The sequence below is a fragment of the Entelurus aequoreus genome, linkage group LG17 (assembly GCF_033978785.1).
Source record: "Entelurus aequoreus isolate RoL-2023_Sb linkage group LG17, RoL_Eaeq_v1.1, whole genome shotgun sequence".
In the NCBI taxonomy this organism is placed as follows: Eukaryota; Metazoa; Chordata; class Actinopteri; order Syngnathiformes; family Syngnathidae; genus Entelurus; species Entelurus aequoreus.
Window position 1 is genome coordinate 38,823,370 of NC_084747.1, and position 14,521 is coordinate 38,837,890.

The 14,521-nt window shown below is 35.0% G+C and overlaps 2 protein-coding genes across 3 annotated transcripts in view; one reads left to right on the forward strand and one right to left on the reverse strand.

Moving 5' to 3' along the window:
* il17a/f2 (interleukin 17a/f2) overlaps nt 1–14,521 on the forward strand; it is a 410,073-nt gene that overhangs the window by 271,954 nt on the left and 123,598 nt on the right. The gene's annotated exons all lie outside the window — the stretch shown is intronic.
* stxbp1b (syntaxin binding protein 1b) overlaps nt 1–14,521 on the reverse strand; it is a 115,035-nt gene that overhangs the window by 86,884 nt on the left and 13,630 nt on the right. For both annotated transcript variants that reach the window (XM_062025689.1, XM_062025688.1), the window contains exons 4-6: nt 8,455–8,531; nt 1,230–1,308; nt 646–749 (exon numbers count right to left, since the gene is read on the reverse strand). In XM_062025689.1, the coding sequence (XP_061881673.1) occupies nt 646–749; nt 1,230–1,308; nt 8,455–8,531 (260 nt within the window). The remainder of the gene's footprint in view (nt 1–645; nt 750–1,229; nt 1,309–8,454; nt 8,532–14,521) is intronic.

Consider the following 14,521-nt stretch of genomic DNA (forward strand, 5'->3'; position numbering starts at 1 on the left):
ACAAGCCTCAAAACTTCTGGAACAAAGTAATTTGGAGTGATGAGACCAAAATTTAAGTTTTTGGCCACTTATTACCATATTTTTTATATGGTATTTCCAGTTAATTTTATCATCAATTATTATACCTAGAAATGTAGTTTAATTTACTCTTTTAATTTCTATTCTGTCTATTTGTATTTGTGTTTGACTTTCCCTTCTTCTGTTACCAAATAGCATTATTTTAGTTTCACTGAGGTTTAAGGATAGTCTGTTTTTGTCAGAATCAGAAAAGAAAAAAAACTCATAACCATAGCACACATCATTTTAATTTGTTAATTTCTTCTGTTATTATTTGTATTAGCTTCTGTGTGTTCTCTTCTAAACAAAACGCTGTTGTATCATCCGCGAATAATACAAACTTTAAATATTTTGTAACTTTACAAATGTCATTTATATAAAGATTGAACAATTTTGGTCCTAGTATTGATCCCTGGGGTACACCATGTTATTAAATATTCAAGTTTAAAAAACCATTGGTACACTTCACAATGTTGAATATAAGAAACTAAACCTACATTAAAAACACTGTTGCAATTACGCTTTGCACTTAGCTGAATTAATAATAACAGGTGTAGATGATTGCCCAAAGTCTAAATATGGTCTTACTTGAGATTCGTAGGGCAGAAAGGCGACATGGATCTCTGTCAAGGCCTTCATGGCTTTCGAAGCTCGAGATTTGGTCAAGAGGCCAAACAAGGACTCTGGAATTGCTGTAATGAATGAACATTTGGTTATTAAATTCAATAAATATTCAGCAATAGCTAGCATATGAAGCATATTTTACCTTCATTATTTAATGGGTTTGGGCAGACTAATAACTCTATACATAGCTAGTAGACAGGGATCGTTGTATTTTTTCATATTTATACTTATTGTTTTTAATCATTTTAATTAGATTATATGTTCATGTTTTAATCAGTGTCACCTTGCTACACTGTGGGTCTGAGAGGAAGGGCATTTTAATCATTTGTATGTGCATAGTAGTAAATATGACACAGTTGCAATCAAGCAGACTTTGATTTGATTTTAGAACAGTAGTTTGCCTCTAACAAATCAGTTATTGTGAATTTCTTTAGCCCATCTCTCACGAGTTTGCAAACATTCTTGTCAAATGGTATTATGTGGAATGTCACACTTTCTTTAATACTGTGACATTTATTTGAAGATTAATTGAACAATGTTTTACTTACTGTCAGTGAAGAAGACGTGTGCTGCTCTATACCTCGGACACCGGGGATCTCTGAAGTCATCAATCAGACCCTCAACACACTGTCAATAGGAAAATATGTATTCCCATGAACATGTGTAAAAATAACACTTAAAAAAAACTGCCTGTGTACAAAAACCTTTAATTTACATACAATTATCTGAATACATAGTTTATGCTTTTCACAGTGTCATTTTGAATATAAACAAACCTGTGCTCAAACACAACATATTAGTCAACACAAAAAACAGACCAAGGAAGCAGAGTAGGCATTTTCTAGCACACGGAGAGAAAGAAGCTTTTCACTATTTGGGAGGAATTGAACCTGTGAAATTGTGTTCACAGTCTGCATTTTTAAACGCTCTCTTTTCTAAAGATGTTTTTTTTTTTTTTTTTTTTTTCAAATAAATTCCTAATGACCATCAACCTACAGTCAGTCTTTAAAGTAAGGGTGTCCCGATTGATACTGATCTCAGAGTTCGGTCCAATATCAACATAATATGTGATCGGGTTATATTGTGGAGCATCAAAAATGTCCCATATAAGCCTCCGATACTAGCAGTCTATTCCAGAGTGCATGCCAGCAACATCCAGCAGCGCCAGGATCCAGCGTGCAGAGTCCACGTGATCACATCAACAGCGCTGGGGTTTCCCTCTACTTGTAATTGATCATGGCGCGGCCCCACAGCAAAACAAATCAAACATATAAGTATAAAATAGAGCAAAATGATTAAAGAACAAATATATTAACAGTACTTATTTATAACACAGATATGTTTTTAAATGAATGTATTTTTTTTAGCCTTTTTTACAGAAAATCATTTACGCAAATTATAAGATGATCTCATATTGACCACGCCCCCTAGCCACGCCCCACCACAGCAGGTGTATTGCCAAGCTGGGGAAAACCCTGAGCACCATTTGCTAGTAGGTTGCAGTAGGAGCAATTGCGGCCGTATGGTAAAATGTATAATTGTTGTAATAAATTGATTAGGTTCAGCTCCAATAACACCCTCAGTTTCTCTTTAACTTTCATCATTCACTAGCTAAGAAGTTAACTTGTCGACATGTATGACACACATTGACTCGTTAGCTTGTTGCACATTATTTGACTATGAAAACACTCCCTCTAGCTTTTCGGAGGAGAATTACACTGTACACAGTCAACCTCAATGCATAACTTTAAAAGTTTTAAGACAGCGTCAGAGGGAACGGCGTAGACTTAGACAAACTTTATTGATCTACAAGGGAAATTGTTCCTACTACCTACTTCCTGACTACGCATGAGTATAAATTAGCCTTAACTCAGACAATACTGTTAACCTACAGTTTGTTTGACTAACTTAACAAGTGGCCCTTGCAATTCCTGTGTCGTCTCTACATTATATCCAAACCTCAAACAAAATATTGGGCATAACATTTAATTTTTTACGTATTTTATAATCAACGCACCTTTTTATCCTGACGAGGATTCTCCATTAGCATGCCTAACTTTATACCTAGCAACCAATTATAATGTTTTGCAATGCCTATGTCTGTGGTTTATTGTCAAAATTAAGCATGGAGTTTCTTTCAGACCAGATTAGCTACAAAGTGATAATACTACCGGTATTGTGGTACTTTCTTGTAGCTAATCGTGCAGTACTCATTTTACGTAATGACATCTGATGTGGCTTAAGGCAGGGTTCTGTGAGCCAAACTGTAGGTAGGGGTTTTGCAAAAAAAAAATAAAAAAATGAATTGGTGAATAGCTACAGAGTGCATAAATATGAATAGTAACAACTCATCAAATAAAACAAACATTCTTAGCCAAAAACTCTTACTTACTTAATGGGGCAGTGAATTAAAAAATCTGACATTACTCAGTTTTCTGCCAACAATTTTTTGCAGTTAGTAATGATAACATTGTTATCATTACGTTGAGGTTCAACGCTACAAAATGGTTACAAAACAAAGTGGGTTGATTTGGACTGTTCAAGTCAAGTTTGTGTTAACTTTCTGTAAGCTTTCAGATGTGCTACTTGAAATTAGAATTTGCTTAGGTTAACTAAGAAAAAAAAAAGGAAAAAATTATAACGGTAACATATAATAAATAGTAATATTTGTTCATTGAACTGTGTTATAATGTATTTTATATATGATTCCAATCATTCAAAGAGGAACTGTACTTTTTTGAAGATTTTACCTGTGTTCTTAGACAACAACACATCTTTCTTTGTTTTTCTAAATTGTAAATAAACACTAGCAATAGGTGATTAACAATGCCGTTAATGGGCATTAGATTTTTCTGCCTATAAAGTGCTCTAAATAACATCCAAAAACATCCATCAACGTTTGATATGCATGCTGTAAGTATATATGTAATGTAGTTAAAGGCACATTCATAATACCATGTAACATTTAGCATATGTTGGTCATTTTAAGCATTATGGCGGTTGGTTGGTTAGTTGGTTCAAGTTTATTTCAAACATGTATACAATTTCAATATGATACTTGACATATTAGATGTATTTACTTATTTAAAGACATACTTTATATTACATTATTGTTTACCGTATTTTTCGGACTATAAGTCGCAGTTTTTTTCATAGTTTGGCCGGGGGTGCGACTTATACTCAGGAGCGACATATGTGTGAAATTATTAACACATTACCGTAAAATATCAATAATATTATTTAGCTCATTCACGTAAGAGACTAGACGTATAAGATTTCATGGGATTTAGCGATTAGGAGTGACAGATTGTTTGGTAAACGTATAGCATGTTCTATATGTTATAGTTATTCGAATGACTCTTACCATAATATGTTACATTAACATACCAGGCACGTTCTCAGTTGGTTATTTATGTGTCATATAACGTACACTTATTCAACCTGTTGTTCACTATTCTTTATTTATTTTAAATTGCCTTTCAAATGTCTATTCTTGGTGTTGGGTTTTATCAAATAAATTTCCCCAAAAAATGAGACTTATACTCCAGTGCTACTTATATGTTTTTTTCCTTCTTTATTATGCATTTTCGGCCGGTGCGCCTTATACTCCGGAGCGATTTATAGTCCGAAAAATACGGTATTTTGTTAATGTTAGTGTTCGTTCTGCAAAAAGGTAATCCCGAAAAGTGTAGAGTTTATGGATAGGGACCCACAGTTCAAATATAAATCATCATATAATATACAAAATAAAGTACAATACAATTAGTTTCAAAATCTACCCACACAATACCCATTTACAATTTCATACCAACCTACCAACAGGTTTACATTTAAAGAGAAGGAAGCTTTAATCCACCAAATCAGTCTCTATATCTTAATATTCAAATTTGATTAAAAAGTTGCATCTTGAAGATTTGCGATAATTATATCATACATACAGGGGTCAAGACCTAAATTATGCGAAATCCTCAGCCACAAAGGAGTGATAAATATACTAAGCATAACGTAGCAATAAATTTAGCTTAAAACGCTTTTTGAATACGTTCAAAGAATGTGATTCTTTGATAGAGCTATCAATCTCATTCTAGATCACTGGGCCTCTACAGGCTATACTAAAGCTCGTACACTTTAGATGACAATTTGTCCTTCTTAGTAAAGATGTACTTTTGTTATGTCTATGAGAAAGAGTGGTCACTGGAATGAGCTGGCATAGTCTAGAATTTAATCCATATCCTACATTATTCATAATACAAACACCGTGGAATCTGTTACACTCAGTAATCTTCAGGAGAGGGTACCCATTCTTTACATGTCTGAAACTGAGTAGGAAGAAGCAAAACTTATTAAATCCTACCCTTTTTCTACCCACAGCAATTCCAGTAACAACGCATGTGTTCACTTTCTGTTCTTAATTGGCATTTTTTGCATATTTGCATCTGAATACAATAGTTGTCTTCATAAATAGTTTAATCAGTTATGATTCACATAATGGGATGAATAATATATTATTTTCAATAAATTCAAGTGGTTTATCATAATTATTTCTTGTACTTTGTAAACAGTTTCTTAAAGTGGATCACATTAGTACATTGTTTGACATCTTTGCTTAATCCATTCCATAATTTTATTTCACATAATGATATACTAAAAGTCTCAAGTGTTGTATGTGCATACAAATGTTTTGGGTTACATTTTTCTCTAAGGTTATATTTATACTCTTTTTTTGAGAGGAATTGGTGAAATTATATGGGTAGCAGGTTATAGTTTGCTTTGCACATAATTTTAGCATTTTTCAAATGGCGCATCGATTGAACTACTACTAATCATGAAAGACTTCATGAGAGACGATTATTACTTTGAAACAAATCATGATCCAAAACCAATTTTATTTTTAGCCTGAATGTATGGAGGATGACCTACAAGTTTTAGAAGCTATATGCTAGGCAGATCCAGCTTAGTTAACACTAAACATAATGTTGCTACATCTTGCCCAGGGACTACAGTTGGAATCTAGCTTTGTAGCTAAAACTTGCCCATTTATAGCAATGTTGATTAATGTTCATTGTCCCTGTTCAAATAAACTAATAAATCAAAATAAATATAGCACTACTGCCAAGTGCTAAACAAGAAATACAAACTACAAACATAACAAAACAATCACTTGCTGTATAATGTCTGTTTTCAGTGGGATGAAGACTGATGGGGTGTTTATATATTTCAGCACAAAACTTGTGTTACCCGCTTAGATTTATAATCTAGCAATAACTTTTACCAACTCAGAGGAGATACAGTAGCTCACCGGCTCAGGGTGTCAGTCGGTGATCAAGGCACCTCTAAAAGTAATTGCTCAGCGTTAGCTCTTAGAATAAGAAAATTGAGTATTGTTGGCAGTTTTGAGATGTTTTTAGAGGGCTTTATGGGCGGAATAGATTACTTCCATTAGCTAAATTAAAAGCCGTCAATAGTCCATCCATCCATAAATGTTCTACTGTTTGTCCCTTTCGGGGTCACGGGGGATGCTGGAGCCTATCCCAGCTGCATTCGGGCGGAAGGCAGGGTACACCCTGGACAATTCGCTACCTCATCGCAGGGCCAGCCGTCTATAGTAAGAGACGTATATTATGATTTAGAATGCATAAAAAAGAGAAAAACGTGTTCTTGTCTCACATAAGGAGTGTGAATGATAGGCAACATTTTTAAAAAGTGCATTTCCCCTTTAATGTTTTCTGAGGTAATAAAACCTCTGTATTTTCATACTTCCTGTTCAAATACAGTGCAGAATACTGAAATGAGTTTGCTGCCACTCTTTGCCGAAAACAGAGTAGAAACCTGCCATGAGCCTTTCCTCTCTGATTGAGCTTACACTCTTAATGCAGTGCACTGAAGGCTGAGTGAGTGAAGGACATGTGGCATGTCGCTAATAAAATCTTTACATTGCAGAAACATTTACACCATGACTTTGTACAGTCCGTGTATTTAATTTAATGCAAGTATGAGATCATTATTCTTGCTAATCGGACAATAAAATACAGAGAAATCATACAGAGTGGGGCGGAGTGTCTTTTCCACATTGGGAAGAGGTGGGGGCGTACATGAGATGGCAGGTGCTTCTTGTCGCCACCATTTTTCTGCAACTAAACACAGCTATGGTCGGCAAGAATTTAGTGCAAAACAATATTTAAACCTAAAATGACTAACAGAGTTTCAAAACTAAAGGAAAATAATGAGTACTTTTATAAAGTGACAAAGCTTCCTAGGGAAGGATAGGCACATGGACATCTTATACAAATAAAGGCAGGACTAGAGGTGGGGTAAAAAATCGATTTTTAGATGCATCGCAATTCGGACATTATCAAATCAATTAGTAGACATCAATAATCAATAATCGATTCATTTATTGTAAATATAGTAATGCAGACAGTTCTAAAATTTGGCTGACTGCAACGAACCACCACACCGAGAGATCCGACCAGCTCCTTTATTTTAGGGCACTTATGTTCCAGTTTTGCACACATTTCCGTTAATTCAATAAATGTGATGGGAATTCATTAACTGTTTTTAAAACAAATGCACTCTTTTTAAAAATTGCAAGTGATAAATGTGTATTTAGTGAAACAAAAAGATATGTAAAACTGCATCAATATACATAAATTAAAGATGCATCAATAACATATTTTTAATCGAATCGTAGCTCCTGAATCGTGAGGTGCCCAAAGATTCCTCCAGGCAAGACCACAGATGGTTTTCAGTTGTCGGTATATGTTTTGCAGAAATGTGATATAGACGTATTTAAAAACATTTTTACCTCAACTGAATTATTGTATTCCTATTGTTGTTGTTGTTATGCTTGTCATGGGAAACCATGAAAAACAATGACTAAATAGCAAGAATGCTTAACTAGGTCTTGCTGCACATCACTGATTTGTCTGGAACAGGCCTGAAGTATTTTGGTTGAAATGTTTGAAATATAACATGTCTTGGATGTGAAACTGCCATCACATTTTTGTTCTTTGTTTAATTTGTATTTCTTGACTGTACTGTGTTTCCACATCTTCCATCAACTCTACATCTTTTTCTATTCATCATGAATAGTGATTGTATTGCTGGTGTGCTGAATCCAAAGAAGTCCAAAAGCTCCTGTGGTTTCCCACTCCGAGGGACACTGGTGACTGCCAGCAGGGTCACAACAATGTCTGGCATACTTGATCTATGGCATCTGGTAAACGGCAAAATTGTTTAGGTTCATAAAGAGGTCCTTGGAAAATTTCCTGTCCAGTAAAGGGAAAAGGTTTGACAACAACTTACTTCAAGATACAAAATATTTATTTGAATATGAACAAAACTAAGAAGTTGTTGTGATCCCACACAACAGTTTCGGACGTTATTATTAGTTTCCTGTGTGTTGATGTTTGCCCAGCGCTCTAATTTTTGCTTTCCACTTCCTGTGTGCTACCCCTGACTTCTTTCTTGTAACATATAGGACAAGCATGTCTTAACAGTCATGGTATGAATCCAGGAGTTTAACAAGAGCTGCATTGCAACCATAAAGGAACTAAATAAATATAAATATATACTGAGACCATGATAAAACATTGAAGGATCGTCTTTATCACCTGATAATGCAATTTATACTGTACTTTAGATGTTTTTCCAGAACTAATGCAACATTCTTTGCTTTCTGTTTATTTCATTTGCCTAAATTACAATCTATATTGTCTGTTTTATAATCATTGAAAGTTATATGCATAGATAGCATTGTGCAAGTCATATTACCTCATTTGAGGGTCTTATCAGATAGATGGCCTCCATTGTTGGAAGAGGTTCCCGGCACTTGCTTATGTCTTCTACAACTGAGAAAAGAACACATTTTTTGGAGCAGTCAATAATTATAGTAGCACTTATTTCTGCAGTGTTTTCACTGCATATCTGGAGCAGTCTACCAAGAGTGCATTCACACATGTAGTCAGGTATTGGTTGGAACGAAAAATGAAAAAAGAAACTTAGTGGTCACACAGCTATTCTTTTCTCTCCAGTAATTTGGAAGAGACGTTTCCAGGAATGTTGAGGAGCATGGTCCCACTCTAGTTGGCATACACCTGGTCAATCTTTTTGAAAAAGTACCCCATCACCCCGGTCTGTCAAATTTGTGGTACTCTTCTTCCATGCAATGTTGAAGAGACATACCAACCAAGACAGTCCCACAACATACATTACTGTATATATTAGGAATGTAACTATCAAAGTTTCACCGTACAATATCGTCACACTATTAAGGCTATGGGACGATATTCATGTAGTGTTGTAAAAAAAAATAAAGGATTGGTAACAATGCCATAGTGTGTAAAATGAAGTGGCAGGAATGTTAAGAATAAACACACTTATTGTAACTGAACATTTGAATTACTACAGACAAGTATTTTCAAGTGCAGATAATGGTGCAAGAACATAAAGTAACTGTAGCTGAGTGTCTTTAAACTGAAAATGTAAACATCTAGTGAAACAAATGTAAAACAATATTGTTCAGTTCAGTGTCATTCAATTTTTAACTCTCTTAGAAGCATAATACTCTGAAGTGGACATTTTTTTATAAGTTAGGAGAATGGTGATTCTCAGGAGGTCAACTGACATTTAACTTTTACTAATGTGAATACCTCACAAATTGATAGTTGGACTCACTGGCTTCTTGGTTTCACATCAAGGATATTTTCCAGGTGACGGTTCATTAAGTGGCCTATTTACTCGTATTCCTTTTTGTAAATGTTGCGGTGTGCATTGTTTTTTTTGCATGTTCGCGTTCCCACATGAGGAGTTATGCCAAAAGGAAACAACGTCTTGTCTGCTCATTCATCAGACCTACAAGAGACTTCAACATAATTTTTTCTTCTCTATCGTTTTTGTGTTCATCGTAAAACCAAAATGTACCCATACTTTTGCTTTACACTTTGCAGGAGGTTTTCCGCTCTGCTTGCACTGTGCAAGGGAACTTAGGAGATGTAGTTTCCTTCTCAGATCAACCCATTTAATTTAGCACAAGAAAAAAACTACATTGATGAGAGTACTACAAATTCTCATTTTATACCGTCACATACTCATCATTATTACTATAATTTTGAAATCAAATGACTGCAATATATATATATATATATATATATATATATATATATATATATATATATATATATATATATATATACATATATATATATACATATATATATATACATATATATATATACATATATATATATATACATATATATATATACATATATATATATATATATATATATATATATATATATATATATATATATATATATATATATATATATATATATATATATATATACATACATATATACACAGTATATACATACAGTATATATTAAGGATGTAACCATATGAAAACGGTTATTGTGAGCTCATTATCCTTATTATTGCGATATTGTTGAATGTGCTTAAAAAGTACTTTTGACCATTTTTTTTTAAATCACTGAAATAAATAGACACATTGTTAGAAAACCCACTATTTTGCATGATAGTGTTTTAGTCTAAGTATTGTATCTATTTTAATGGCAAATCTTTTATTGTATCAAATATTGGTTTATACTGCAGAACTTTTGGATTTATTCAAATGAAAACTGTGTAATAATTAAAATCTATTATTTTTCATTATTTCCGGCGATTGTTGTGGCATCTTACTCTGTTCACTGGCCCTTGAACGCACCTTAAAACACCTGTGTCTCTGTTCCTCTGATTATAGAATGAGTTTTAACACTTCTAATGCTATTTGTATACTACATACAAGTATATACGTACAAGTGTAGATGAAGTTATGGAGGACAGCACTGGTTGGTGCAGCTGCTTTGGCAAACGTTTGACTGGCACTATTTCAGCGCGGCAGTTAAAGAAGCATCCTCATGTCATCATTGTATGCCACCTGGAGTTTATGCATACAGCTTTTTTTGTATTTCCGCAAAAAAGTGAGAAGTATATGTAAATGGGGGTACAAAATTATTTTAAAAATGCAGTTTTGACGAGTACTGAGCACATGGAAAACTTACGAGCAAACATATTGGTGTGTGCAATTTGCATACAATTCTGCATGTACATGTCTCTATCATTTGATAGGTCAGCAGCAGCTATGTAGTGTCCCAGGTATTTATTTCATCACAGACATTGAGAATGTTGCCTGACAGTAGGGAAGTCAGGGAAAGTTAGTTTTATACCCTTAGCACTCCTAGCAATCATAATATTACTCTTGTTTCCATTGTTTAATGTCAAAGTATAATCCATACCTAAGAGCAAATCTTCAACAACTGCTGCAGACCAGCACTGTATGGACAGAAAATGACTTAATTATCAGCATACATCAGGCGGTTCATACGATAGTATTGCCCACCACACAACCAGTCCTATATTCATTTACAAGCTTAGCTAAATCATCCATATAAAAGTTAAAAGACAAGGAGACAAAAACTACCTTGCCGCAGACCATTTCTAACACAAAAAGGGGGATGATACAAAGTTTGTCAATTTTACACACATTAATCGGAGAGCATACCAAAACACTACAATTCTGGGTAATAATTTTGGCACTCCTTGATTGTGCAATTTATAAAATAACCGTTCATGATTTTCACAATCAATGTCTTTTGAAGCATTGATAAAACACGTGAAAACTATGGTATTATGCTTGTTGTACACATGTGAAATGTCCTTTAAAGCAAAAAAGCAAATATTTGAGCCAGATTTGGATTTGAAGCCAAATGATTGCCAAATGTCACAATAAGTGACAACTTGGCAACCTTCCAGCACCTTGGATAAAATTCTTGCCAGATCTATAGGGCGATAGTAATCTTTGATATATATCTTGTCAGCTTTGTCTTTAACAGTGGGCACCAAACAGACAACATATAATTAGGTCAAATACAGTGAGTTAAAAACGCAGTAAAACATTGGTTTACAGAGGATAGAGTATTCTGCTTGCAGATTTTAAATGCTCAGCAGATAACTTATCTGCGCTACATGCCTTTTTATTTCTTAGAATGTTTCTGCCATAAGTGAAGAATTTCATCTGGTTTGTTTGCCCCATCAATATTTGTTGGCAAAGATAAAACTGTTCAGTCTTTTGAATTTAATATGGCTCTTGTTTTGAAATGTGAGTTAGATGTGTTTACTTTCCTGAGCGTATAGTTTTAAATTTAACGAGTCATGTTAATGTTTTCCTGATTCTGCCGACTGTTTAAATGTCATACATGTCACAGCAAGCTCTGCAACATGTTCATTCCAGCCAGGCTTGACTTTGTATTTTTTCGTTTTATAGACTTAGACTTAGACTTAGACTTCCTTTTTATTGTCATTCAAATTTGAACGTTACAGCACAGATAAGAACGACATTTCGTTACATAAGCTCATGGTAGTGCAGGATAAAAAAGCAATAAGGTGCATATATAAATATATATACATAATATATAAATATACATGTATAATTAATAAATATATATAAATATATATAAATAAATAAATACATTACTGTACAGCAGTGACGTGCGGTCACCATCATGGAAAGAAAAAAAATGTAAAAAGAAAAAAAATTAATTAAATTGTTATATGTATTCAGTGATTATACTATAAAGTTATTTTCCATTTAACTTCACCAGTTTTAGATTATTTTTATTCAAAATCGCTGAATTTTCACATTTGCCATACAAATACTGAGAAGAGACGGTGCGGTGATCAGCAGCCAGTTGAGGCACTTGTGCCTCAACATGGATTGCGGACTCGGCTAACTGCTGGCCTGCTGTGCAGTGAGACCGTATTGCTATATGAATTATATTGTACATTTCCATAGTTTAGTTAGCTGAGGTATATAATGTACAGTGTATTTTGTCAACAACTGTATGTGTGTAAAGTATTTCTTGTGCTGAGCAATCATAAAACTGCTGCGAAGACGCACTGTGGGAGGCTCGCAGTAACCCCGCCTCCTTGTGCCGGTTAAAGCACTCCCGCCGTAGAATGCACCCTTGACGGGAGCGCCACACCAAACAAAGCCCACACCCAAACCCTCCACGTGCAAGACAGAATCCACCCAAAAAAAGTCACTTAACAAGAAGCCAAAAAGTGCAAAAACAACAATGCTCGCGCCGGAGGAGCCGTGAACAGGGACACAACATTAGGTACACCTGCAGACTGCAGCACGGATTTTATATTTCATTCATTCACAACTCCTCCAACACGAACACCACTGTTCCCGCACTTATAGGTAAAGGTAAGACCATAATAACGTTTTTTTTAATTAAAAGTGCTTTTTTGTGTGTGTGTTTGTATGTGTAAAGTTAAAGTTAAGTTAAAGTACCAATGATTGTCACACACACACTAGGTGTGGTGAAATTTGCCCTCTGCATTTGCCCCATCCCTTGATCACCCCCTGGGAGGTGAGGGGAGCAGTGGGCAGCAGCGGTGCCGCGCCCGGGAATAATTTTTGGTGATTTAACCCCCAATTCCAACCCTTGATGCTGAGTGCCAAGCAGGGAAGAATGTTGGTATGAGCTTTTAAACATAACCCGTTAACTGCTGCCAATCAAATGGTGAATAAGATACTCTTTAGGGTTCATATGTTTGTAAATCTGATTGTGATGAAGTCAGTGCCTCACCAGTCATGAACTTCACCGCACGTCACTGCTGTAAAGATAAATACATTGCACTTTCTCACATGCGTCCACGTTGTTGATGTATGTTATATTGTCTTTTTTATTCCAGCGAGTTAATCCATTTTGGGGGGCCATGCTGGTTTTAAATAACTGAAATAAATTGACTTCCATGACTTTGGGCCACATTGCACATGCATTTTAGCTCAAGTGGACAAAACCACACCAAGAGCTGGCTTTTAAAAGGACCAAAATAAAAAAAAACATTTTAAAAACAAGCTGCGAGTAAGTACTTTTGTCCATTTGAGAGCACCAAACCACAAGAATGAGAACAGTAAACAGGTCTGAGTTCAGATTATTTTAAAGTGACTTTTATAAAGTGATTTTTATATCAGAAAATGCACTACAGTACTCACATAAGTCAGTATGCCCCTCACATTTCAGCAATCATTTTTGTTACAGAAAAGTGAATACCCGCATATTCCTGATTTAGGATTTGAATCACCGGATTGTTAAAAAAAAGTTATTTATAAAATCATTGATTCTCTGATAACAGGTTGTTGTTTTTTGCAGAAGAAACATTGCATCACTCGAAGACCCTGATCTACTCTAGATTTGCGTGTATTAAAACACATGCAAACTTGATAGCGCATGCAAAGCTGATCTACTAAGCTCATGCACCAGTATTGTGTCTGTTACATCAGCAAAAAAAGCAAGTGCAATCCATTTAGCATGTTTGTCTTCATGTTTATTGAGAATATATAGCAATTATCAGAAGGCCCACAATGTGTTGTCTGTCTATTTGTTCAATAATGCAGATGAGGCGTGTTGGCTGAGTTCTAAACGTTTACTCATAAAGCGTGCTCATAACCACATTCTAGCTGCCGGCATGGCCACATACCCCAACACTTCCCAGCTACCGCGCATGCTCATCATTCCTGTTGCATGCTGGGTAGTGTAGTTCTTATATTCCCTGGCACATAACATCACACACAATATGGGAAGACGAGATGCAAATGTAATCATTCAGCATTCACAATTTTATTCATCAAACCTGAAACTTTTGCGTGATTGCAGCCACTGTTTTTGCAGCTACATTTAGCACGTTTGGAAGGTACATGCAAACTGACACAGTTACGCACAAATGGCTATGAGGAGAAGACAACTGCTGCCGTGTTGGCATATTTGGA